The following is a 27291-nucleotide window of genomic DNA, read 5'->3' as shown; positions in this document are numbered from 1 at the left end:
GAGACCTTGGAAAAGCCAGTACTAAACTGCCAAATGAGAAAGCAATAGCATGTTTAACATACGTGAACTAGGAAAATCTAAATGATGAGACAAAATTGAGTACAAAGCACTCAGTACTGATTAGTAGCCCAGTAGAGAGGAAGACTACAACAGCTTTCAAATAAAACAGAGATACAAAGTGTCACATAACTAAGGTAGGGCAGGGAACAAACTTCTCTCTTTCTGTCTCTCTCATTCTACAGGTTTGTGTTTCAGTGACAAGTAAAAACTCCAGAAATCCCAGTTCGAATCCAAGATCCCCGAGAGCCTTGAAGTACAACAATTCTTCCTAAGGACATCTACACTGTAGTAGAATGCAGTGCCACAAGACAATGAGCAAGGTAGCTCTGAGTGACACTGCTCAATGTACGAAAAGCACTCAGAAATAGCTCCATTAGCTCCTTCATTCATACTCTCAACACCCCCAGGTTCCCACAACTAACCATCCCAGTGCCAAACAGCTGACAGCGCATCTGGGATCGAACCCAGCTGGTCTGGAACCAGCATCACTTCATGGCACTGCATGAAGCCATTTCAATGAACCGAACAGGAGGGGTCCAGAAGGAAAAAGGCAGTAATCCATTAACACCACCTACCTTCCTTAAACTTACTACCTCAGCATGACAAAGAAAATACTTCGATGTGGTAACTGATATAGTGTGTTTGCAATATGACCAACCATACAACCATATTTTTCAAAGAGCTTTTATTTGCTTCCTTTCTTGAATATACACAACATACACAGCACATAGTTTTTATGTTGGTGCATTATTCAAACACGGGATCTCAGTCCAAATACAAAACTCACTGATCCTCTTTGCTTTCAACCAGGAGGTTAACTTCCTATTCCCATGAAAAGCTGACACATATCAGAATTCCTCTATACTCTTAACACTTCTAGAAGCAGAGTATTAAAACCTAGTTCAGAAATACATAATTTCATAGTACGGAAAATATATCACCTTTACAAGAAAGAGTTTTATAAGAATTCCTTCAAAAAAGTAAACATTCACGTAAGCTCCCACTCTGTCAATCTCCCAAAATCAACTGCAATCAAAGACCTCAATGGCTACCTGCGCCTTCCGGACATACGACCATTTCAGAAGAGCACCATCATAGTACTAAAACTGTTAATCAATCCTTTAGCTGTCATGAATATACTTACTTTGTAATTAAAAATAGGGGAATTTCACATTTCTCAATTACAGTTTGTCAGCTTGAATTATATACAAGCATATAAAGCCATATAGGACCCTCTAGCACAGAAAATCCACAAAGCCCTTACTGTCCATTGTAAGCAAAGTCAAATAAACTATTTTCACAAAACACAGTTTTCCTGACACAAAAAAAAATGTCTAGCTTGGCAACAATTCTGCTAAAAAACAGGAAAAAAGAAAAATTTAAATATAGGATATGTAAAATCTGTGTCAAGCAGACCCTTCTAAAGTACATCTCTCCAATGACAAGACTCAGTGACCTCACAGAAAGAAGTGGAGAACGGTTCACAGGAATTTTCAGCACTGCAACCAATAGCACTCATGTGGCTCCACCTCATTTTCATGAAATCATAGATCTTAATAATTCAAATAATTTATCTAGATTTTAAAAACCCAAGATACTAAACATTTAATGTTCACAGGTTGGTTTTAAAATTCTGTTCTCAATCCTAACGTGTATTAAAATGTACTATTGAGGCACTGCTGAAAAATCCAAGCAGGGTTTGATTGTCTTACACATAATGATAAACATTCAAGAAATGGTCTGGTTTGTGTTCAAAATGTCAATGTTCCCACCAAAGTGAAAAGTCTTGATGATTTGATTTGCTGTATTCTATAAATGTTAGCTTACAGTTAGTGTTAACATACAAAACTAGAACTGCCTCTTTCAGAGCCATACAGTCTTCATGTGCACTGTAACCTACAGTCATACATAATTTCCAACTGTGCTGGAAATTTTCTATTATTCTTTATCTGACTTTTCTATTAAAAATAAACAGGCTGGATTTTCATTTTAAAAAGTCTGTCTTCTCCCACAACTTGAAAAACAAGTATCAAAAAAGAACAAACAGCAAAAATAGAAGAAAGAAACACGTTGTGCTAGTTATGAAGCTCTGACACCTGACAGCCACAGACAGTCTGAGGAACATTTAGAAAACTCCTATATACAAATTTTATATACACGCCAAGATTAAGAGGTTAAGAAAATTAGTGTATCTGTTTTTGCATTCATTTTGACATCTTGGGCACCAAGCTGCAACTCATGCAAACGCATTTTCAAATGTATTTTTGTGCAATAATCTTCTCGTCTGTACGATCTGGCAAAAGAATTAGGTCAACACTTCCACCTATGGTATCTAAAAGCACACACCTTTTGTTTAAAAGTTAGGCCTTAGTTTCTTGGATAAAACATAGCATATTTAGAAGTCCGAAAGCCAAGCAGGTCTCTCATTTCATTCCGGAATTTTGACAAGTCCTGCCGCAGTTCATTGAGGTTTTCCACAGTGGCCTGATCTGTACTTTGCATCTTCTGTCTCATGGAAGTCAAGTAACGGTGGACTAAGCAACACATCACCTTCTGGTAATTCTCATCTCTCTTCTGCTTCAGATTTCTCCATTCCTTTAAACAAATATAAATATTTACTATGCAAGTGATTTTTGAGCCCTAAAGCCTGTATACAATTATACAGAGAAGAAATGTGAACAAAATAACAAAGCAATTTTATAAACACATCCTGATGTGCACAAATATACAATGCCTATAAATGGTCCACAAAATTCAAATTAAATTATAATCTGCTGTACCAACAAAACTGAAAATTTTTATCTACCTGGCTGGGTAATTGTTCTGTGAGCAATTAAGAGTTCCATAACCCTGAATGTCTCTCAGTGCAAATTCCATAGTGTTTAAATTTATTTAATGCTATTTCATCAGCAAGAAGATGCAAAATTAGTACGCAAAATTGCAGGGTACAAAAAAAATGTTTATAAAATAAACAAATAAAAAATCCCTTCCCCAAAAAGGAGAGGCTTCAGTGATCTTTTTTGGTTATTTATTCTGACACTTCTGTAATATGTTTAAAATCAATTACCTTCTCCAAAGAATATTCTAACCTCACCATTTTTGAGATTAGCACATACTTCCTTGAGGTTTTTACGTATTTTCATTCAACCCAAGCATTTTTCCCTGACTATTTCTGGGGGAATTGGGGGTTGGAGGGAAGCGGGTTGAAATTCCCAAACCAGAAAGTTAATAGAACCTTACTTAAGAAGAAATAGGTAACACTTATTTATCTTGGATGTGACACACATTATTCTGTAGCTCCTATTTATCTTAGTAGCATTCATCTTATGACAGGCAGCTTCATGCAGCAATCTGCTACTTCATTTTAGCAAGCAGCACCTTTCCAGCTGCAGAGCCTAGAGCTTTCCCAATCATTCCTCACCTTTAGACTGTTCTGACGTTTCACTTTGCCACTTGATGTATGAGAGCAGATCCATTTACTGAGACTGTTGAAAAGGTAACAGATAGTCTTGGGAGAGGGTATAATGTTGAAAGGTGGAGGGAGTGTGCATTTATCATCAAAGTAGCTAAGCCAAAGCTTGGCACGAGCAAACTTCCACTCCTTATCTTCATGATTCTAAGACATCAGAAACATTAACAGAGAAAAGAAGCAGAAATATTAACAGGTTATTTTCTAAGTTTAATTTTCTCATACCTGAAAAACTGACCATTATTTAACTTTGGTTATATAGCATTTTAATAGACAGATTACAGAGTATTTTAATAGGTTTGTTTGAATATTTTAATATTAAATACTTAAAATAAGTACATCTTTCTACAATTCACTATATACTCTAGTATGAAATTCAGAAGGTATAACCCCAGATCAAATGCCAAAGCACCACACGTACCAAAACCAGCATTTGAACAGCCACTGTATCTAGAAAGTCATCAATTCCCAGTGGGCCAAACCCCTGCACATATTCAACATGAACATAACAATTTTTTTTTTATCCAAGTAAATAAGCAGCTCTTATTTGAAGGAAAAATATGAGCTCACAGACAGAGCTTGTCCATGACGTCTGTAGATCATGAGTCTACACATCACAGGAAGAAATTTGTGTAAAATCAAAAGATACTGGTAATTGGTAATTAATCAGAAACCACTTACTGCTATCAGCTGAAAACTTTTGTGAAGCATTGCCACAAGGAGTTTAGTTAGTACTATCACAACCACCACATTGTAGGTCCCAACAATAACAGCACCCACAAAAGACTGTAATTCTTCACCATAGCTAAAACGTGTCACAAAGATTGCAACATGTGCCAGGGAGAATATATACCAAAAGAGAGCAAAACACGTACCAATAAACCTACAAAAACAAGAAAAAAAATCTGGTTAGGTAAACCTAACACCAAAAGTGTTTAATGTAAATTCAAGATCAGTGAAAAAATCCAGTCAAATTTGTTTAATTACTAGGGATTAAGGGCTCAAACAATGCAGTTATGTTACAGATATCAAACTCACGAATGGAATGTGTCATTGCTCTGTTGTTCACAGAAAATGCCCGCACAGTCTTTTTCTTCATTTACAGTAAATCCTTTATCATAAAGTTGTGTCAATCCAATCGTGAATGAGAACAAGACAAGAAGAAACATGCCCAGAAATTTTCCAAAATCTTGTAGCATCTGCCCCATTGAAATCTGTGAAATAGATTTATTTCTAATTTTAGTAAAACATGTAGTTATTTTTATTTGTATTGTCTCCTTCAGCCTTTGATCAACAAAAAATCTATTTACATGTTACATATTTCAGTTAAATTTTGATATGCTAAACAGACCTTGAGGTCAGGAGATACCCTTGTACTGTTCTTCAGAGAAAAATTCTAGATATTAAAAAGAAAATGTAAGTAGATTTTTCACCTGGAAAATCAGTATCCTCCAAATAACCACAAGCAACATTATGTACACCTTGTTATTTATTTGCAATACGAATGGTAATAAGGAACTCACAGGTCAACAGACAAAAGCAGTAAACACATTTGAACATAAAATGCCATCATAGAAATTTAGTAAAACACTTAGAAGAACACTGAATTAATCAAAACATTTGGAATCATAATTTATCACTAATAAAAAACCAGCCAGTATACCAAAGCCCATCTGCAGAATACAGACTTAGTTCACTGTACATTTTATATATGATTTCAAATAAACACGTGTGTAGGCACACAGAAATTGAAGAATAAAGCATAGAAGGCATGACAGTAAAGCTGGATCATTAGTTTCTAATTCAAAATATCCTATACAGAACTTTGCAACATTAGAAATACAGCACCTTTAAAAAAAACCTAAACATACGCTTCTGATTTTTTTCCAAAGGAAAGACTTTGATTTGCTTTTGACATAAGCACAATGTTTTACACAGACCCAACATAAAGTGTTTACATAATTTAATTAGTCTTCCTACAAACTTCTTCAGAACAGTGTACCATTATAAAGAATGCAAATATATGTAAAAAGGGATTGGGTAAATCTAATCTATATAAATCAGTGTGTGGAAAGCCTAGTCTTATATGAATCAAAATCTGTACCAAATCATAGTCCAGAACTGTAACGCAATTGCCAGGTTTTGCAAGTACAGCTTTTCTGGAGATGAATTCCTGCTCCCTCCTTTGCTGCTGGAAACTCACCCAGTACCTCCTGCAGCACAGCACATTCAGAGTTTGTACAGTTTGTAATGGTCATGGAGACTCTGCAGCTGTGGGCAGAGCTCTGCACCAACTGTGTGCGTGTTTGGTCAGAGGATGACTGTACTCCCCATTGAACTGTTTCATCACATCTAACCCTTTAAGGAAAAAACCCCAACCCAAAGCCCAACAACATTCACCTTTTAATTCACACATGGCTCCAGCTAAGAGAGAGACAAAGTAGATGAAACAGGAACGCACAAAAAGTGCAAACTGCCTGAAACTATTTTGTTTGGCATAGAGTGTAATAACCCATCCCAAATGCCAGTTGCTTTCTTCATAGGTTTACACTTTCCCTCTCTAAGTATTTACAACTTCTAAGCACTTGAAATCTAATTATCTAATCTAGGGGAGTATTATTCTACTTTCTGTTAACAATAAAAAGCACCACATACAGCCAATTTACAAATCTGGATTATAACAGGTTTTATTAACCAATGAGTCAAGTAACTGCTTAAAAATAACTCTTAAGAGCCAACAGAACAGGGTAGCTGCCTTCCCCCGCCCCCCACTGTTGCGTTTCCATGCCATATTTGATTACCACCATTTGAACTTTGTGACCTACTTTCAGTAAATACTGTAAGAGTTGTTGCACCAGCCCTCGGCCAGCAGTAATAACATAAGCTCCTGTGTGCCTCTGAATGGGGTGACTGTTGACTGTTTTTATTTACTCGGAAAATTTCATAACACAGCCTTCTAATAAAAAACTTGTGAAAGATCTAGTACATAAATAAATATGCACATTAAACAGTGAATCTCTTTAAAATGTGGAGTGACTTCAGTGTTCAATCAATCCATACAACCCTAATGCTTAATGCAACACCAAGACTTCAATATTTTTTTCAAAGTGTGCAAATACATTTCCATTTAAAATGTATAGCAGAAAATTAGGTAATTAAAATGTGGGAGGTTTTACTGTCATCCCTACTCACTGGAAGGCTCCAACAAATTCCAAGTAAGAAGAAACCTGTTCTCCCTTCTTGTAACTGCCAATAAATGGGTGACTATTGCAATACTCTTGAGAGATTTATATTTTTCAAACAAAAGCAATTTGCACAACTCAAGGTGTAGCTTCAATGAGATCACAGACATAAACAGAAAGGCTCTTGATTACTCTTCCTTGCTACACACTTCATTCATCTATCTCTTTAGAGATAAGAAGGCAATTATTTGCATAAAACTTTACAGGAAGAACCTGATCCTTACACTTTTCAACTGTGAAAACTTAGGTGGTATGTTAAGCTTAAAACAGATGAAAACAAAAAGACAGTATAGGTACAGCTATCATGGAAGAATACCTTAACTGAACTACACAAGGTCTTTCACTCTTTTTCTTACCTTTGCCCATCTAAATCAGTATGTTTTACTCAAGAGATTAATTTTAAAAAAATCAAACTTCAATGCAGTATCACTTCCTTCTACTTTTCACTTTCTTTATTTAACATCTTCTTTTCCTATTTTCAGTAAGACTCTTGACAGCAAATTAGGTTTAATACTTTTTCAAGCAGTAATTATATTCACCTGGAGTGGTCCCAGAATGGAGCTGGTTGTGTACATGAAGAAGAGACGTAGGTAACTAAGAACATTTGCAAAGGCAAAAAGACCTTCTGCCACTAGGGTAGGATGGAATGCATCCCAGTCCTTCCTTTCAGCATAATCATGAAACTGCAACATAAAAAGGACAAATTGAGATCACTGACATTATAAATACAGAAATTCACCCATACACCTCTCCCCACTTCTGCTTCCAAAACAGGTAAGAGCATAAATGAAATGAACATATATCACTCATAGATGTCATACCTCTTTCAGACAAAGGCATTTAAAAAGCCGTTCCAGAGGGAGCCAGAAATCAGACAATTTAAATTCAACACCTAACTCTGCCACTCACTTGTTCAAACCATTTATTCCTCTGTTCTGCTTTCACTTCTACTCTGTTTTGCATGGTCTATTGAAACAGGGACTTAGGCACTTTATAAACACATACATTGCCTACTACAATAGGCCTCAATCAAAAATAAGATTGAAATGCTACAAAGAAAACCGATGTACACATGCAATTGCAGTGTGGTGACAGCTGATCTTAACCAGTTTTGGAAAGACTAATGACTCAGGGTTCCTTCAATGGATTTTATAAAGGCTGCAGAGAATGGGAGTCACAAGTAAACTGTGATTGAAGTATTATCCACTAAGTACTACTATTCAACTTACTCAGGGAATATCCACAGATTGCTAACTTTCAGTTTGGCTGAAACATTCAGCATTTATATTACCAGCTTCTGCTGTCTCAAAATGGACATTTGAAAACTAAGGAACTCACAGCTGCTTTATAATAACTTGCCCAAAATTCTGCTGCACAAAGATGGCACTAAACAGGGGTAAGTATTTTTTTATACACTGCATTTCATGTGTACAAATCTTTCTGCTACAGAGACTCTTCCTTTATTTCTTACAGTTTCAGTGCCTACAATGGACCTAAGATACAAACTGAACATTTTTATTTGGTTTTCTATATGATTTATAAACTATTAAAATAAATTTTGCCATATAAAAGGGGCAAAACCCCCATTATATGCCTAGTCTATAGGACAGGAGTCATGCATCTTCAAAAAGGTTACAATTTAAATTGGCAACAATGGGCTCTTATCTCAGCAAAGGAACTAATACTAGAGACATGCTGGTTGCAAAGCAAATGGCTGGGACGGCAGCCCAATGTGGCATTCTCCCTCTAGTCTTTTTCCAAGAAATGGAGCCTTCCTTTCTAAATGATTACCAGCCTCTGAATCAATGCTAGGTTAGGGAAATGAGCCAAACACCAAGTTGGGTAGAACTGAACCAGTTTATTTCCCTCCCAACTGCCAGACAGCTGTCAACTTACAGTTTTCAAGACACAATAACGGTGCTACTGCACTGGGTTGGATTTTGCTGAAATATACACATTCAATTGGCCTGGCAGTTTGCCATGTGCTGTGTGGTTAACAACACATGCAATAGAATGGCAATAATAATTTTCAAAACTCGTATTTTCAATCAAATCCAGATGGCTTTTTATAGAGACAAGGCAAGGCTCCTCTATAGTCTCAGGGCTTTTATCCTTACGACCAAAGAAAACCCCAATCAAAAAAGCCCCACCAAGCAAAAATCAATTAAAAATCCACCACCACCATTTATGACATTCGAGTATATGTACTCAAAAGGAAAATAAAACTTTCTGCAACAAAAAGGCATCAGGCAATCCAAACACAGAGAATACTATTAGCTTTCTGCAAAGTACTGACCTATGGAACCAGGCAAGCTCAAATGCCAAATCTGATGAGATGCATTTCCCTAAACAAAACTCAAGCCATTTGGAAGACCAGCCAGTTCTTACAAGGAAGACATTAGCTCTGTTTGGGGTTTCCAAGCACTTAGACATGTCTTGATATGTTTTCTAACTGCTATTTGCCTCATCAACTATTCTCTGAAGACCAAGGTGCAGCAAGACCCAAGGTCTTGACAGCTCCATGGCCCATACCACAGAGAGCATTTAAGCCCAAAGCCTACACTGCACCCACACTTTAGGCTATTACTAATGTTCACACTTAACCACAACACCCTACTACTAACATACCACATGTAATGTACCTTAACGTATTTTGCAGCAATGTACTAAAATCATATTTGCTCAGCCAGTCCCAGAGGAGCTTTGGATCTATGAAGATTGGTGCTCACCTTGTTATGGGCAACAACTTTGAGGGCAAAAGTTGCCAAATACAAGGAATTCATGACAAAACTAAGCTGATTGCGGGACTCTTCTAAAAAATCTTCTAAACCATCGTACCAGAGCCTCTTGACGTCTGACCACACCATTCCTGCAGGCAAAAAAAACAACAAAAAAAAACCAAACAGGGAAGTGAAGCCATTGTACTGAACAGATATTATTTTACATATGATCACCATGTATTTTACACTAAACTTGTTACAGAATCAGTAAAAGGAAATGGAGAAGATGGTATTTACACACACAAGAAGTGGAGTTCTGTTGTTTCATTTTCACATAGAAGACATTTGTATTCATGATTTTAAAAGTTTATCCAGAACAACACAAAACTTGCTACTAGCCTGAAACATTAGAAATTCTGCTGTGGCCATTCTGACAATGATTTTTAGGGAGTATTTTAATGGGGCTATGGAATATAATAATGTAAGTGAATCCTTGATACTTGATTCTTTTCATTCCAGTTGATTTTGTAGAACATTTTCTAAATACGGTCTTTATCAACTTAGAATATTTTTATGGAATCAGTATAATGTCATTATAAAATAAGCATTTAATTATAAATGCAATTACTATTTAAAAACTTGAGATTCAATAATGTGAAAAATAACCTGATTTTAATGACTATGTTGCTTAGATATAATTTTTAAATCCTACTTGAAATCCACATTAGAATATTACATGCAGAAAAAAATATATGTCTATAGCCTTTAATTAAAATTACCAAGACCACCTAATGACATACTTTGTCTACAGCAGACTTGATGGAACAAAAGAATTTATAAAATTATAATATTTAATTTCAAAGCAAAGGAGGAATCTGAATTGTACTCAAAATTTGAAGTTTTCAAGTTTCTTTTAAGACCTGCCTGTACTTTTGTGGGGGATACTAAATATTTCCAAGATCTGCAAGAATTGCTCAACAGTTTTAATACAGCTCAATTGTGAAAGGAACCACCATTACACAACAAACCCCTCACCCTAAAATATGAAATAAATCACCCACAGAATTACTTAGATAAAAACTGTGTTGTTTTTCACTCTATCACTGCTTTTTACAAGTCCAGTGATACAAATTATACATATCTAATTACCTTACATTAAGAAAGGCAAATTTTAATGTAAAAAAAATTGCATGCCAGACAACCAAAAACAAGGTAAAAGGTTCTATGAATTTTCAACCAAAAGTTCTTGAGAACTCAACAAAAATTATAATTGTGCTCCCTCTGCTGCATCAACCAGAAGTGACACGCAGCCTTTCTGGTACAGTTACGATAATCGGTGACCATGACATACAGAAACATGGAAGACCATAACATGAGAAAAAATACTTGGTTTTGTGTTTTGAAAAAAGCATGAGGTAAATGCACACCTTAAATCTTTTAGACTAAGATGGAACATGAATACATAAACATACACAACATATACTTTTATCTTTAAACCACGTGCCAACACTGCAGCAAGTCCAAGTTTTATTACTAACTACTTCTCCAGTCAAGCATTACAGAACTGCTAATGAAAGACTGAGTTATTACTTACTGCTGATGTACCACTTAACTGGCAATTTTATATATATTCTGCAGTTGTCATCCAATCACTCAAATCATACCTACCAATAAGCCATATTATCAGAAGATAGTCAATTCTCTCCAGGGCTGGTCCCATTGTATTCTTCTTATTCTCATTGTAGACAAGGGAATACAAATTAAGTAATAACAGAAATGTGAAATATGAAGCTCCATGAATAATAAACTTCATAAAAGGAGTGTGAATTATTCGACCTACTCGAGATTTAGGGGCTAACAAGTAACACAGGGACAAAACTGGCCAGAAAATGCCAACCATCAGAACAGTCAGGATCTTCTTGCAGGTGTGCTTGCGCCGATAGCCGGCCATCTGTCCAAACCACACCGTGTTGAGAAACTGCTGGCAGTTGGACTGGGCAACAAACTGGGGGGGAAGGAGGGGGAGAAACAAACAAGGAATCACTCTCAGGTTTCTTAATACACATTACTAAGTCACATCATTAAAATTAATTTTCTAACTATATGTAGCTACCCCTTAACAGGAAAAGGCAAGAACATCAACTTGAAATAATTATCTTGTAAGAGACCTAATTGCTATGGACCCACGATGAACATAAACATCCATTATTTTAATTTCCTTCTAGAGCCAGCAACTAAACGTAAATTATACACACTAGACTTCTAATGGTTTTCAGTTTAAGAATTAGTTTTGATTTTTAATTATTTAGAATCTAGCATATCAGTAACATCACACCGCAGAGTTACAAAAGAATGTATCTCATTAGAGAATCGTTTGTCATTTAGTTGAAAAAATACCAACAAAAAGAACCTTGCTGTTACCACATTTTATAATGCATCACAAAAACTGTCTCCACAGTAATCTTGTCAGGACTAAAACAAGTTCTGCAGATACTTTCCTCATACAGCACAAAAAAGTTGTTATTTTCCAAGACCTGTAGTAAAAACAAGCTATGCTCAAACCCAGAGGAACACCAAAATACTTCCGTGAGCTTGATGAATGCGTACCAGAAATGTGTAATGCTGGTTGTAGGGCAGTCCAGAACTACAGCTTATGACTTTTAAATGCTACGTATTTCAACAGTTTCACAAACAGTTTAAGCCTAGACATGTAGAACAGACAAAATTATATAATTCCTTTTGCAAATGCTAACTAAAAACGGATTTTGCATGAAAAGGAAACTTCCACTCTGTCCTTGATCCTTGTACTAGAATCCCACAAATGCCCATTTGCCTTCCAGCCCAGAAAACTAGAGTTATAATTTATGAGGGGACAAAAATGACAATAACCTTCTCCATGGAGGAAGTTGCATATTGACGGCATAAAAAGTGCTGCTATTCTGGAACAGAGGGGCTATTCAGTTGTACCAGCACAGGTCCAACCTAATTACTGAACAGCACAGGCAAGGCCTGAGACAAAGCTGAACAGTTAATGACCAGTGAGAAGATGATAAATGATGTCTGGCACCTAAGGATCCATGCCTCTCTAGGCAAGGATTTAATGAGAATCGGAATAAATAATTACCACTACCAGAGCTGTTCATAAAAAAGCAGTAGTCTATACTTCAATACAGAAAATACTGCATTAATCTCCACAATAAACACTGAAGAAACACTCAGTATCTTGCAGCATCCCTGTTTCACATACTGATACCCTGTATATTAACATCTCTTCTACAACTCCTGTAAATTTATTTTCACTTCTGCGTCCAGAGGCAGAACAACAAAGTAATTAATTACTAGCAAAATATGATATGGAAAGTCTATCAAGTTACTGCAAAGACAAACCTCCTTTTGATTATACTTGATTGCAAGTTTTAAACGGCTTAAGTTCATCCTCTCTTCCAACAATCCTCGCTTGTCTACATGTTCATCACTGGAGGTGTGATTCAGAATCACTTCCAGCTCCCGGGAATTCCGCGCCTGTGCAAGTAAATCTTTAGCAAAGGTTTTGCACTGTTGAGCGAGCTCCTCATAATCATTTCTGAAATACACAGAAGCAGTATGTACTATTCCACTGGTTCTGTATTTTCCATTAAATCATGAATGATACATTTTTGGTTGGGATTGTATGATATGTCAAGACAAATTAAAAGAAACCACCCCAGAAGTCCTATGTCAAGGTCCAAGCATTCCTAAGACAACTCTGAGTAGTTTTCTCCACATAACATGACAATTACACTTCAGTTTAGTTTGCAAGATCACTAGAGAAAATCTGACAAACAAACTTACAGTATACGAATTCTTATGTCATGATTTCCATACACAGAGTTAAAGCTTAGAGTTATTTCCAGGAGATGAGAAAGTGTAGCAGTCACAAAATATGGCACTGGTAAGTAACCACTTGGACTTTCCTACTGGACGGGAAATTGTTTGAGGTTTTGCTTTATTCCTGTCATCTGAAAACTAGTCTGTTCACTAAATATTATGTATTAATATATTAAACACATGAAAAGAAACCACAGGATTTCCTCATCTCACCTTGCACACAGTCCATTTTAATACCAAGCTGTATCACAAAAATCCAAAAATTGAACTCTTAATAAGAAAGATAGGCAGCTAAAATCCAGAAAATTCAAATGTTGTTTAGGAAAGTAGAATTTTACTGTATATAAACACTTGCTTTCACATTCTTGGAAAGCTTTTGTGCCGGTAAGTTACAAAATGGTAGAAATCTGCATTGTTTAAACATGAAATTATACCGAGCACTTGTTCATCATATAGAGCATTTTCAGTATGAAGTCTTCTACACACATATGCATATTTTAAATATATACACATATATATGTAACCATACATACACACATGCCCTCTTCAAAGTCTTACATTATAAGGAGCAAAATTAAGAAACAAAACCCAAAACAACTCTCAACGTGAGTCAGGTCAGTATAAACAAGGTATTGCGTATTTCTACCCTGATACAGAAAAAAAGTACAGAGTACTAATGAGATATTGATATGATTAATAGGTGTGTGATTTCCAAATAAGTCAGCATTTAGCATAATTTCTGTTTGTTTTTGCAGAGTAGAGCTGAAATTTGAACTGTTGGTGCAACTACATGCATTGAAATGTCTATACCTAAAAGGATTTAAAGTAATTAAACTGTCAAAATGACTACTAATGAGGCATAAATTATATTATATAACTTATTACATCTAATTATCAGTTTAAACACTTCACTTATAAAAAATTAGGAATAAACATTTTCTAATGCATATGTATTTCTACACCTGTAATTTCATAAAAGTATTCAAATTGATTTGTGTTTTCAATTCCTACCTGAATTCAACCTCAACAAGGCTTAGTTCTTTCAAGTCTGCACTGAGTTCAAAAGCTCGTAGGATTGGATCCTCCTCTGTTAACATTATTAAGGCAGGACTGGCCAAACACCGATAAATGTCCAGACGAAACCTGTGACAAAAGAACAGCAAGCAAAATGAGGATGTTTCATTTCATTAGCAACTTCAAATCAGAACCTGTTCCAAAGGTTTGCCTAAAATAGTCAGCTGAAAGATGAAACAATTTGGATTGTTAAAATCAGACACTACAAACATCAAAAGCAGTGTGTCCTGGAAGATACATTATATATTCAGAACCCCTAAGTATCCAAAATCAGCCAAACAGGTTCCCTCTTCTTTTCCTCAGTACTTCCACTGTTACCAGTACATCAGCAGAAGTTCTAGATTAAATAAGAGCTGCTATCTCAAATATTTCTATTGTTTGTCTGCCTGGGATACCCTGACATCTTTACTCATACTCAAGTTAATGGCGTGGTGTATAGGATGGATACCAGAAGGTGGCCTGTACCAGCTCACTACCAAAAACTCAAATACTCTCACTTCTCTTATTTTTTAGTATTTTGGATACAGACTGGAGTAATTATGCAATAATTAATAGTGTATTGTAATTACAGTACACTTACAATCTTTGAACTCTGTGATTTTTTATCCTCTCACATATTAAATTTATTTAACCCTCAAATACGTTCTCAAGTTAACCACACAAAATATTTCCCAGATTGCTAAATTCCTCTCCTCATTTGAATCTCTATTAAAAAGCTTTCTACTTTCAAAAATACCAAAGAATAAAAGAGAAAAATTGTCTTTAGTTTGCATTCATCAATCCATGCCACATAAACTCTTTTAGGAACAGGATACAGAATTAGCCACCTCCTTATTCTAGTTCACAAACCCCCAAGCATTAACTAACTTGAGAAAAATTTTATTTGTGTAGTCCCTATGGCCCCAAGCCAAAGGTAGCTAGAGTGTTTGAGACACAACTGGTAGAACGGAAAGGCACTTAGTGACTGTGAACAATGACTGAAAGTATAAAACCAAAATTACAAAAAAAGCCACTGCCTCCCACCAGCCTTTTCAGGCACAACCCATCCCCAAGAACTACCATCTCTCACAAAAAGAGCTACAATATACTAAAGGAATCCACTCACAAACTTTACCTTAAAAGAAACAGGAAACATACTGAATCTGACCCAGGCAATACCTGAGAATTAAGAATCTTTTTATTATGGCCTATGACTGCTAAGTCTTACCTGGAATGTCGCAGACTATCTTTTTTGTTCTTGGCAGTGCACAGTGTGCACTCACAGCCCACAGCATGAGGTTTGGGTAATGATATGTCTTGCTTCAACAGCATGGTGAGAATTTCATAGTTGTTACGATGAGCAGCTAAAATTACTGGTGCCACATCCATGGTTGTTGAGTACTCTGGGTTCTGAATGCGTTCCATTAATTTCTGGAACAAAATATAGGAAGTATCTAAATTTATTACCTACAGTTCTACTATATGTAAGGGTGTTTTTGACTGTTCAACCAAGAATTTCTCCTTCAAAATACTTTCCAGTGTTTCATAATATGAAAAGAAGGAAAAATATGTAACAACAGTCAGGTAACAACCCGTCAGATAAATACTGAAAAACAGTAACAGATCCAGATATGTTTCTGGTTAATTTACATAGAAATACTGTCTATTTTTCCAACAGACGTATGATATTAAAAACTGTTATTCTGGTCTAGTCCGTGAAAAAAATTATTGTATTTACTATTGAAGTGGAGAAAAAATACCCTGAAAGTGCCATACTCTGTTACACAACACTTTATTCCTTCCCTCCCTCTACCTCTACTTTGTGCTTTCAAAAGTTCTTTGGTACTTAATCATTGACAAGGTAAGTTTCAACTGATTCATTTCAAGGTAAAGGTCTGATGTTTATAGATTTGCTCTAAAAATCTATGAAGCTTCAATACATGAATAAACCCTTTATAAGTCAAGGCTGCTAACCACCCTGCAAACAGACTACTAGAAAAGATTTATAACCACTAGGTTTTTTTTCTTCTGAACTAGGCACGTGTTTGTCAGGTATAAAGCCACTGGATTCCTTAGGTGATAAAGCAAAATAACGTATTTCATCTTTCAAGACAAAAGAGGCTACAAAAATAATGCCTAGTGTCCAGATTCTATCACTTTACAGATGCAGAATTTAAGAATATTGTTTTAAATATTACAGATACCCAAAAAGCAATAGCCTTCCCAACCAAAAATCAAGGAGTAACAATGCTTAACCACAATGGTTGGTCTGGAGGATCGTTTTGGTCGGTGATTAAGTAGAATGTCAACAGCTCCCACCACTTCTGAGTCAATAGCCACCAAAAGTGCATCCGAGGACTAAGGAAAGAAAACAAAACATATGTGAAAACAGCAGAAACTTAAACAGCATAAAGAGACAAACTCAAGCCAAACTGCAGTTTTTTAATATATTTTTTTTAATTTATTTTTAAAGTACTAAAATGATGTTCTGTATTATCACCAGACATATGATCAGGATACAAATTCAGGTTGCCATTGCAGGAGTTCACAAAGATTTAGTGACAATTTGTTTAATTGCACAAACAGCAGAGGAATCAATTGCGTAAATTACTTTCCAGCAAAGATGATGCATAAGACTTGCAAAAATCAAGTTTAAAGACACAGTCTACCAGGTTATTAGACACATTAAAAGCAAATGTTTGTGTAACACAGCTTAGGCATACAGGATACTTCAACCCTGGATTTGTAATTGTGGGGTCCAGCTAGGAAAATAAGCTTTTTCCTTCTTGGCTGGTAACCAACCACTTCTGCACCTTCTATTAAGCTGAGATAAGCAGCTTTTCATTTTCCCTACAGATGATATTATTCTTTTTGAATAATTTCCAAAAATTCAGATTTTTGCTCTAAAAAAATAAAAGAAAATTACACAGCTTTTATAACTGCCATTAATTCAGATAGGGAAAAGCTTGTGGTTTTATTCTTGCCCAGTATGAAACAATGTAATAAAAGATGCTACTTTCCCCTGTCTTACATATTTAAGCCATCATAGCTTCACCTCTCCCAGCAGCAGCAGAGATGCTGCATACAGTTAAAGAAGTCATGTTGGTAGGAAAGTGCCTTGCCATCAAGCAGAGATCAAGTTTAACAAGAAAGCACTGCAGAAATGCATGTCGGCCTTAACTGAAAATCCACTAATATAACATGAATTTTTCTGTGTTACCATTTTTAAAGTTAATATACTCTACAGCCAAAAGGATTTTTGCCTTTTACACTTGTTAATATGAGGCACTCATACCATATACCTTTTTTTTCCTTGAATATAATGCATGCACTATATCAGCAACAGGAGTAACATTTAAAATAAAATGCAAACTTGTTAATATCATAGAAAATGTTACTTACACATTTGCTAATAAAATCCCACTAGAAAAGTCAGCTTGTGAGAAGAAACCACTTTCACAATTACTTTTTCCAATTTACTGGAAAAAGAACTGAACTGCCTAAAAGGCAGACTGTATTTATGTCCAAATTCTGACAGATTAACAAAGAAGATATATGACTACACTGAACATTTTTAATAAAGTGTGTTGGATACCTGGCAGCCATAATCCAAAAGCAGCTGTAGTATGTCCAAGTTTTCATTTTCAATGGTTATGGTAACAGCATTTCGTCCAAGCACATCCACACAATTTATGTTCATTCCACCTGAGCTGTTTTCCTCTAAGAGTTTCTTAACCATGTAATAGTCACCTGCACAAGTAAGGCAGGGATATCACTTCAAATTATAAAGCAATAAAAGCATGTGAACATTTAAAGTACCAGGTAGCATCAAACGACACTATTCCATAGCTGACAACAGACACTGAGAGTATCAGACAAGTAAGAAGTCAAGGTAGATAAGCATTCTATCATCAGGGAGAAAACTAAAGATGTTTCAGGAGATCCCTTTTCAGGAAAGCACCAGACATGTACTTTAATCCACCCCTTTACTTCCAGTCCTAAAAACAAACACACACAAAAGGACGGGTGGTTTACAAAATTGTCTTTAGGATAACAAATTACTTTGCAACATAGAAGACCATGACCAAGACAGACCTTAGTGTAGAATACTTACAGAAGTATATGTAGAATACTCCTACATGCAGTAAAATACATACCGAGCCTGCAAGAGTACTGAACCAGCTGTTATACAGACAAGTGGATTTTGTTACATTTTTTGTAATGCAGCCTTTCAGTTCTCTGAACCTACGTTTATAGCTAAAGACAGAAATACGTGCCTTCCTCTGATGTTCAGGACAGACTGCACCGGCTATGTAACAGCAAGGCATCCGACCACCGACAGCCCCAGAGCAAAGCTCCCAAGCTCGCTGGCGAATGTCACTGCAGAAGTACCCCTGTGGTTGTGAGCTAACCTAAACTCGGGGCAGGACGCAGCTCCAGCTCCTGCAGCCGTGCTTGTACCCCAAGCACGCAGAGCCATGCAGCACACCATTAAAAGCATACCTCGGAGTCTAACGTTTCAGACCTGTTAAGGTCAGTTTGGTTTAAGGCCACGTTTCGACTCAAAGGTAACTAAATATAGACTTAAAGCAAGCAGCATATTTTAGAAAGAAAAATCTCTTCCCATCCGCCACCAATGGCGCAAATCATAAGATACTGGTCTCGCTTATCCTGGGGATGTCTAGATAAGACCCGATTTTACAGCAGCTCTCTACTCAGAGACTCTTTGAACAGCGAACACAGCAAATACCTTCCAAATTCATCCGACACAAACCGACTCCCTCACGAACGCAGGAGGAGCCGGCCCCGCGCCCCCCTTCCCGCTCAGGGGCGCGCGGGAGGCGGCGGGCCCGGACGACGCGGTGCCCCAGCAGCAGCCGCACGGCGGGACCCGCACCCCGGGCCGAGGGGAGGGCAGCGCAGGGCTGACACCCGGCCCCGGCTCGGGCCCTCGGAGCGAGAGGCCGAGACCTCGAGGGGGGTCGGGCCGGGCGGCGGGGCCGGTACCTTTGTCGCAGGCCAGTAGGAAAAGCTTCTCGTCCAGCGTGGTCTCCTCCTTCACCTGCCGCACATCCTTCAGCGCCAGCAGCTTGTTGGGTGAGGCCGAGGCGGACGGGTCCGCGCTCTGGTACAGGGCGGCCATGACTCCGCCAGGCCCACGCCAGCGCGGGCGGGGCGGTGTTGCAGCTCCCCCGCTGCCCCTCGGCACCGCGGCCGAGCTGGGCAGCGGCCCCGGCCAGGTCACCCCCGGCGGGCGGGCAGGGCAGGGCCGGGCCGGGCGGGGCCGGGCCGGGCGGGGCCGGTAGGGCAGGGCAGGGCAGGGCCGGGCGGCCGCTCCCCGCCGCAGTGCGCAGGCTCCGGCCCCGCCGCCAGGGAAGCGCAGGCGGGCGGGCGGAGCGCTGGGGCCGCGGCCCGAAGGCGCCGGCGCTGCTCCGAGGGCAGCCCTGCCCCTCCCCACAGCCGGGCAGGGGACCGCAGGCTACCTGCGAGGGAGGGCGCGTTGGGACACGGAGCGCGCACGCTGCAGCAGCTGCTGGCCCCCCCACGGCTGCGTTTGCCCTTAACTGTTTTCTCCCAGCCGCTACAGTAACTGCGGCCCTGCTCACCCCACCATCAGATGGGTGCCCATGAAAACCCATTTCAGTTTCATCAAAGCGACGTTAAAGTAAGTCTGGGCACTTACAACAATAGTTTATAAAACAGGAAATACTGCGTTTTATGGAGTAAGCTACCAAATGCCTGGCAGGTGAATACAGTACTTCAGGATTATATCATTTAATAAGAGATCATTTATTCTTCGAGTATAGATATTAAGTAAGCCTCCCTTTAACCTCTCCTGAATGAGGACGTGGACTGAATTGTCTCCAGAACTCAAATTCTGTCCAAAACTCTGTCATCATCTTGAACTGGGAATAGAAACCAAGTAAATCAAGCGCCTTGTGCAAACAATACAAACCAGTAAGCAGAGGCAAATGGATTCAAATCCAAGCACTTAATTCCCTCCAGTCCCCTTTATCCCACTACATAATGAAAACTGGATGGATGCATCCCTTACTGTTGCTATGTTGTGTGCAAGAGAGTGAAGATGTAAAATTTAGTCCAACTGCTCACTTACCAGGATTCTCGGGTTTTGCCACACTTAGGACTGGTTTCAGGAGCTGAGAGAAAGTAGAAGCTTCATACTTAAAAAAATAATCTCATTTTTATTTCGTTTTCTTATTGTTTGGCTTTTGGTAACAATTTTATTAAATGTCCAGCTCCAGCATGATTAGTGAAAATTTACAGCTGATGAAAAAGGAGTACAAATACTTACTTCAAAATTACTAAGAAAAAATTATGGACTTCATCTCACCCAGAAAATGCACCGATCTTTCTACACAAAACCTCTGCACACTCAATACACACTTTAGAAAAATCAAAGGAATCATCTATAAGGAGATGCAGTACAGTAATGTGAAATCCCATACTGGACTAGCCAGCTCTTTATTGTTTTCTTAATACAATATTTTATGAAAAGGTTAAAAAAACTCAACCAACAGCTGTTTAGTCCAACTGCAAAACTTAACACGTATGCAGACGTGATAATGACAGGACATTTCTGCTTTCTATTGCTGTTTTTTTCGTACAACATGGTTTGTAAAAGTTTCTGCTAAGTAACAGAACAAAACTACTACATATATTTAAAGATTATTCCCACAAAAAAGTTTCATCAGTTTAATCAGTATTCCTTAGTTACCAGGTATTATCACAGGCCTTTACTTGCTCTCACTGAAGTCAATGACAAGACCCTTATTGGCTCCAACAGGAGTTAAGCTCTCCAAGAATAAGGCAAGGATGATAACTTCTGTGCAGTTTGGAGTCAAATCCAACAGGATTGGAATGCACCTTGAGACTTGTATGACTACATGTAAGTAACACCCACAAAAATCAAAGTGTTTCATAATTGGTCCTGAAACAACATATGTAAAACAATGCAGATTCTTACAATGCTATGGAAACTAACACAAATGAAGCTTGATTTACATGGGCTTTTTCAAGCAATACAAATCTATGATGTTAATTTGTTAATGAACATGTTCTGAAAACAGTATTAGCCATAAATAATTCATGTGTTATGAAATTGAATAAAATTAACTAATATAAACACATTTTTGAAAGATAATTGATGAGTATATTTGTGCATACAATTTTTCTCATAGTAAGCTTCAGAAGTCTGTAAACTGCGAGGCATTCATCGTGCTTAACATGGCAGAAAGTTATATTACATGTCTTCATTATTTTATTCTGTTCAGTCCTCTTCCCATCAAACATGCAAACACTGTCATCACCATTTTTGGCTTTACTTCAACCAGATCATCTGGGAGAGCATAAATACGAGCACCAATTTTTCGAGCAACTGAAATGGCATACCTTGGAAAACAAGAGAAAATGAATACTGTTATTTTTCTGGCATCTACTAATATGTCATAATTCACAACAACAAAACCAGATTTCAATAGCAGGATATGCCTGTTTAATCAGTACTTAGGCTCTACTAGAAAATGGACATTATTGTGAAGAAAGCATCTACTGACAATTGTACTGGGAGATGTTTTGCTACTGGTTATCAAAGCATTTATTTTGGTCAAAACCAATATGAGTTATGGCAAACTATTAAGAAACCAATTGCAGTGCAGTGGTGGTAGATCATATCAGCTGTGAATTTGAGTTCATGTTTTAGATACACTAGAAAAATAACCCAATAATATTAGAACTTATATTCTATTCAAAAAAATCAGTTAATATTAGTGTCATCTTTCTCTTAATAAATCAGTAAATCATGCATTACACTGTGAATTCATGCATTTCCTGCATTTCAAGAAAATACGAAGCATTCATTTAAAACTTACTTGGCATTATTCAATTTGTCTTGGTAAGAAAGGTCTTCTCTCTTGACCATTTCTGGACGAACTGCTTTTGGTGCAATGGCATCTATTAAATCTAGGACAGGTAAGCTAGTGCTAATTGATTTGTCCTAAAAGAAAAAGACTCACAAGATTAGTTGAAGCAATCTGCTCTGATTACTCCATCTTCAAATGCAAAAAACCCTGCAGCACATCTTGCATGCATACTGAAAGACAGAAGCCTGTTTTGTTACTTCAGTGTGAAGGTTTTCCTCACCCTTTATGAAATCTAATGTTCTTTTCTGCAATCAGTATTATAATGTTCACTGTGCTGGTATCATTATTGCACAAACGGTTTAAATTTATTTCATCAAACTTCCCTCCTTAAGCCCTAAGGAAGGAAAGGAGTTTTGATAGGAGTTCAAGGACCAGACTTTCAAAACAATAAAAAGATATTTACATTCCCCAATATATATATTTTCCTTATTTTCTTGCCACAGAACTGTTTTCTCCAGTAGTTTATGGCTCACTCTTTTTACAATTTTTCAGCTCAGATGATATTCTGAGCTAGCATGAGCAGTCTGTGTTTTGTATTTAATACACAGACATTCTTAAAAGAGCAAGTGCTGTTGCTGCAATTATTCCTTCCCAACTGTCCAGGCAGAGAAGGAGCTGCTGATGCCAAAGCAAGAACAGACAGTGCCAGCGAGGCTGGCTCAGGCCCTGCAGTGGCTGAGCACAAGCCACAGGACACTGCTGCGTTCATCACCAGGTCAGAACTATGATTTCCAACTCAGGGAAGTTCCACAGAGCCATCATACTAATCATACATCTAAAAATACTAATATAATTCTGCTTCAAGACATTAAATGCATGGAGTATATTCCCAAGACACACCTTTATCATTTTTACTGTTTGAACTAATGGCAATACAATAGAATTTGGCTTCCATAGTCCACAGTGAAATATGAGGCACTTCTGCATTCTCTACGGTCTGCTTGCCATAGTAATCCCAAAATCCAAACAGTGAAAGACAATATTTATGTGAATGTTGTAAAAAATTATTAGTAAAAAAAAAAAAGAATATTGAATAGTGGCACTTTACATCAGTACCTCCTTATCTTTATTGGTCAACCATCAGTTGAATTATCTTAAAAACACCATTTGAATGACCTTAAAAATGCAACCAGTGTCCCCCCAAAAACACAGGCATACCAAAGGCAAGATATTGGGACAGATTCCTGTCATACTTTCAACTTATTTAATACCACCGTTACAACAATTTATGTAGAAATAAGAGAACCAGCAATGTCTCATAAGAAAATGAAGGCCCGAGTTACCTTCTAGAGTCAAAATGAAGTATTTTTACTTAATTTTTTGATTAACAATGCTTACCTAATTAAAGTTCATAACATAGTGAACTCTCAAATATTTAACTTGCTAGGTTCTTATGTTCATGTTTTGAACCACAGACATAACTGCTTCAGGTTATACAATGAACCTGTACAAGAATGTTATCTTTGTGTGCAATTATTAACCAGACATTTCTAAAGCAAGAGATTCACACAGAATAACACACCTGACACACATATGGCTTCTTTCATGTTTAACACTTAAATAATGTGGAAGGAATAGTCTCTTCATCAATGTATTCTTCTTCCCTGAATGGGAGAAACGCCTATTTTCCCCCAGCCTGCTGCACATCAGCAGTGCCGAGGAACACACAAGGTGTCGCTGGTTACCGTGGGCTCCCTCTCCCGGCTCCGTCACACCTGAGTACATCCTTTTAACCAGCTCCTAGGAGAAGTGCTCATCTGCCCCCGGTATTTCCAAAATTGTTTTTCACACTTGTACAAGCATGAGAGTGCCTATATCCAAAAACCTGGAAAATATATGACATGCCATGCCCAAACACTGGTAACTTCAGACGGAAGCCCCTTTGAAAGTTTAAACTTCTTTTTCTTTTTTGGTTGTTGGGGTTTTTGTTCTGTATCTTACTGCAGCTATTATTATTTCTTTTTCTTAATAACAGATTTTAAAAATATTTTTGAAGAGTCACAGACTGTCAGAAATATTTCCTTATACGAAGTTGCTAGGTGATGGGAGAGCCACTGTTAAAGCCAAATTGTTAACAGATCAGGTTAAAAATGCCAGGTCTTCTTATATGTGGAAAGAAAAGTAAATAAAATTGATTACCTTGAAACTTACAATTGAAGTTTTCTTATTTGCTTTTGCAAGTGTCTGATTCACCCACTTAATGATAATTTCATCATTTACTTTCTCCCCCTCTCCAAGGTCGGACAATACATTCAAAGTATACCTTCAATAAAGAGAACAGGAGCCTAAGTTAAAATGAGTGGTAGAATTCAACTCTTCTAACGGTACAAAGCTACAAGCAAAAGTAAAATATTGTAACAATGCCAAGTACTCCTCTTCATAATGTACCCTTACCTTATAAACAACTTAGTACTTGAAATCACTTTTACAAGAATAAAATAATATCCCAAATTTGATAATATTCACTGTTAACATCTTCATGCCTTTGTTTTACTCAGTATACCATAATTAATTTTACTTTCTAAGTTTAAATGGCTCCCTACCATCCTAGTCCTTGAAAACTGAATCACAACAGTCTGAGTACAAAAACCATTAAGTGTTTAGAGATAGGTCTCAGAAAACTATGTGGAAAACATTTGCAATAAAACACTCTTTTTACTGAAACCACTTTATTTTTTCTTGCATAATACAGTAGCAAGATTTTGATTTGATGATACTTATGTAACTATAGATGTGATAGCCTATAATTTTTTACCCTTTTAACTTCTATAGTATATATCACCATCTACTTGGGTTTTACAAATATTTAAATTACTCTCTACCTACAGAAAGATACATGGAATCAACATGAAATAAGTTAAGCTCTTTTTACTTGCTGCAGGATTTATAATTTTAATCAGAGTTTCTAGTTTACAAGGTTTTAATTGTCGCTATACATCGTGGTTTCAATCACTACACAGTATGTAAAAGTACAAAACACATATACTAGTTTATCTTCGAGAACAGGGATATTTAGAGATTGCCTTAAGATTTAGAGTGCGGTGACCTGAGCAGCAGCTTTAATTTGCTTTGATGTACAGACACACATGCACATGTGCACAGACACATATATACACATCTATCATACACTGTGCCTAACTTACCTTCTCATCAGCTGCCATACCAAAGCCAAAGTCAGAGTTGGATTACCCTCATTTAGATCGTGTCCAGCAATACCAACCAGTGAGAATTTGGCTTTTGTCTTCCCAAGTTCTACTGCGTAATTGCAATTCTCAATCTAAAAATAAATTTTTTGTGCAAATAATGAAAACACCTTAATATTTCTGCAATATAGACCTATAATCTATGTGTATTTTAAATGACTGGCTTACTGTTACCTATGGTGAGATTCGAAGCTAGAAAAGATTTCCAGTCTAGCTACACTGTGATTAAAATAAGACAGTTTTTACTCTAAATGCAATTATGCTAGATTCCAATGACAATATTTTTCCACATTTGAGAAAATCAAGTTTCCACTAAGGCAGTGAATAAAATATATTTATATCAAAACTATACTTTGAAAGATATTGAAATGTGTTATTCTTAAACAGGCAGTAATTTTTATCCTCTACATTTCAGGCCTCACAACAATCACAAATCTAAGTGAAAGCTTGGATTCTGCAAGTCTTGCCTAAATCCTCTAGGCAGCATATAAAAACTGCTCCGGGAGGAAACACCTCATGGTATAACAGCATCCAGCAACAATAGCCATGTGACTTGAAGCTTTCACTTGATATATCCAAATTAGGCTATAAATTAAAAATTCCCAAAAAGTTTAGAAACTAAGGTGATATGTGCTATAGCTGCTATTTATTCTTTGGGATAATAACTGAAAAATATTTTTTCCTTTTATTTTCCCCCAGGACTGTCTCAGTAGCACAGAAATCTCAACAACACAGACTGCCATCAGCACAATGGGAAGCAGTGAAACTGGACTGCATCCCAGAGCATCCACGCACCTTTTTCATATTGCCACCGAGTAATGAGTAAGGAGGTTTGTTGATGTGGCTCCAGTCAACTGGCACACGCGTCATTTCATACAATTGGAAGATGATTAAAGCATCAGAAAGGTCACTAAACCAGAGCAAAACAATGTTTTTAAGTACAAAAGCTCAGATTGACAATGAAAGTAAGTACTTGAGATTTCTCACAGTGTAATTAAGTTGCTGAAAAATTGCAGACTCTTTAATAAAAATTTGTGCCATTCGGTCAAGAAACTGGCCTATATTCTATTGTTTGATTCCTGGAATTATATACATCAAATTCTGCATTTAATTTCATCATTTTCACAAATCTTAGTGAAACAAGCTCAGCCACTGTCTTTACCAGCTTCAGTTAAATACTTACTTTCATAGGGCAGGCACAGACAAAATAGCTGCTAAAAGAGTTTTAATTTATTGATCTAGTTTTAGTTCCCTCAGGAACTTCCCAAATGTTAAATACTCACGCTTTATCTGCAGATGCCTACAGATGTATTTTGCTAATGAATAATCAAAACCAATGTACTTATCTTGCAAAAGAGTAACAGTAGGAAAAGTATTATTTTCTCATTATATGTTGCATTACTGCTAATCCCCATCAGCTACTTACTAAATTAAATTCTCCACATTAAGGTACCTACAAATCACTTCACAGAGGTCAGAGAACAGAAATAATGAAACCTAATAGTAAATATACATACAAGCAGGTATTCCCATTTACTCCCTCAATCCCGTATTTTATTGACAGGATTTGAATCAACTTCTGGCACAATTTGAAAGTGACCAGAAGCATCTAAAAAGCTTGTTATAAAGCCGTTTATCTGCAGGAATACTACACTGCAGAGCTTCTTACAGTCTACTAAGAAAACAAAAGTTATGCATCATAAAACACAATTAGCTCAACTTTTAAAAAGATGTAAT

General features: G+C 37.1%; 2 protein-coding genes across 5 annotated transcripts in view; both read right to left on the bottom strand.

Moving 5' to 3' along the window:
• The window catches only part of TRPC1 (transient receptor potential cation channel subfamily C member 1), a 35286-nt gene extending 15529 nt beyond the window's left edge, over positions 1 to 19757 (bottom strand). For 2 of the 4 annotated variants that reach the window (XM_082287751.1, XM_082287752.1), the window contains exons 1-13: positions 19419 to 19757; positions 18007 to 18161; positions 16668 to 16769; positions 15640 to 15842; positions 14370 to 14501; positions 12879 to 13074; positions 11160 to 11496; positions 9501 to 9640; positions 7311 to 7454; positions 4568 to 4743; positions 4211 to 4412; positions 3482 to 3676; positions 2407 to 2655 (exon numbers count right to left, since the gene is read on the bottom strand). In XM_082287751.1, coding sequence (XP_082143877.1) covers positions 2428 to 2655; positions 3482 to 3676; positions 4211 to 4412; positions 4568 to 4743; positions 7311 to 7454; positions 9501 to 9640; positions 11160 to 11496; positions 12879 to 13074; positions 14370 to 14501; positions 15640 to 15842; positions 16668 to 16769; positions 18007 to 18161; positions 19419 to 19554 — 2346 coding nt within the window. In that variant the 5' untranslated portion in view covers positions 19555 to 19757 and the 3' untranslated portion in view covers positions 2407 to 2427. Of the gene's footprint in view, positions 1 to 2406; positions 2656 to 3481; positions 3677 to 4210; positions 4413 to 4567; positions 4744 to 7310; positions 7455 to 9500; positions 9641 to 11159; positions 11497 to 12878; positions 13075 to 14369; positions 14502 to 15639; positions 15843 to 16615; positions 16770 to 18006; positions 18162 to 19418 lie in introns of those variants that run through there. The other 2 variants (XM_082287753.1, XM_082287754.1) reach the window with 2 other exon arrangements.
• A 1260-nt stretch (positions 19758 to 21017) lies between these two features.
• Positions 21018 to 27291, bottom strand: part of PLS1 (plastin 1) — a 43898-nt gene continuing 37624 nt past the window's right edge. The window contains exons 12-16 of the mRNA XM_082287893.1: positions 26350 to 26464; positions 25495 to 25628; positions 24491 to 24614; positions 22301 to 22425; positions 21018 to 21821 (exon numbers count right to left, since the gene is read on the bottom strand). Of these exons, the coding sequence (XP_082144019.1) occupies positions 21686 to 21821; positions 22301 to 22425; positions 24491 to 24614; positions 25495 to 25628; positions 26350 to 26464 (634 nt within the window). The 3' untranslated portion in view covers positions 21018 to 21685. The remainder of the gene's footprint in view (positions 21822 to 22300; positions 22426 to 24490; positions 24615 to 25494; positions 25629 to 26349; positions 26465 to 27291) is intronic.

Source organism: Coloeus monedula (assembly GCF_965178545.1).
Source record: "Coloeus monedula genome assembly, chromosome: 10".
Classification (NCBI taxonomy): Eukaryota; Metazoa; Chordata; class Aves; order Passeriformes; family Corvidae; genus Coloeus; species Coloeus monedula.
This window is presented reverse-complemented; position numbering and strand designations above follow the sequence as displayed.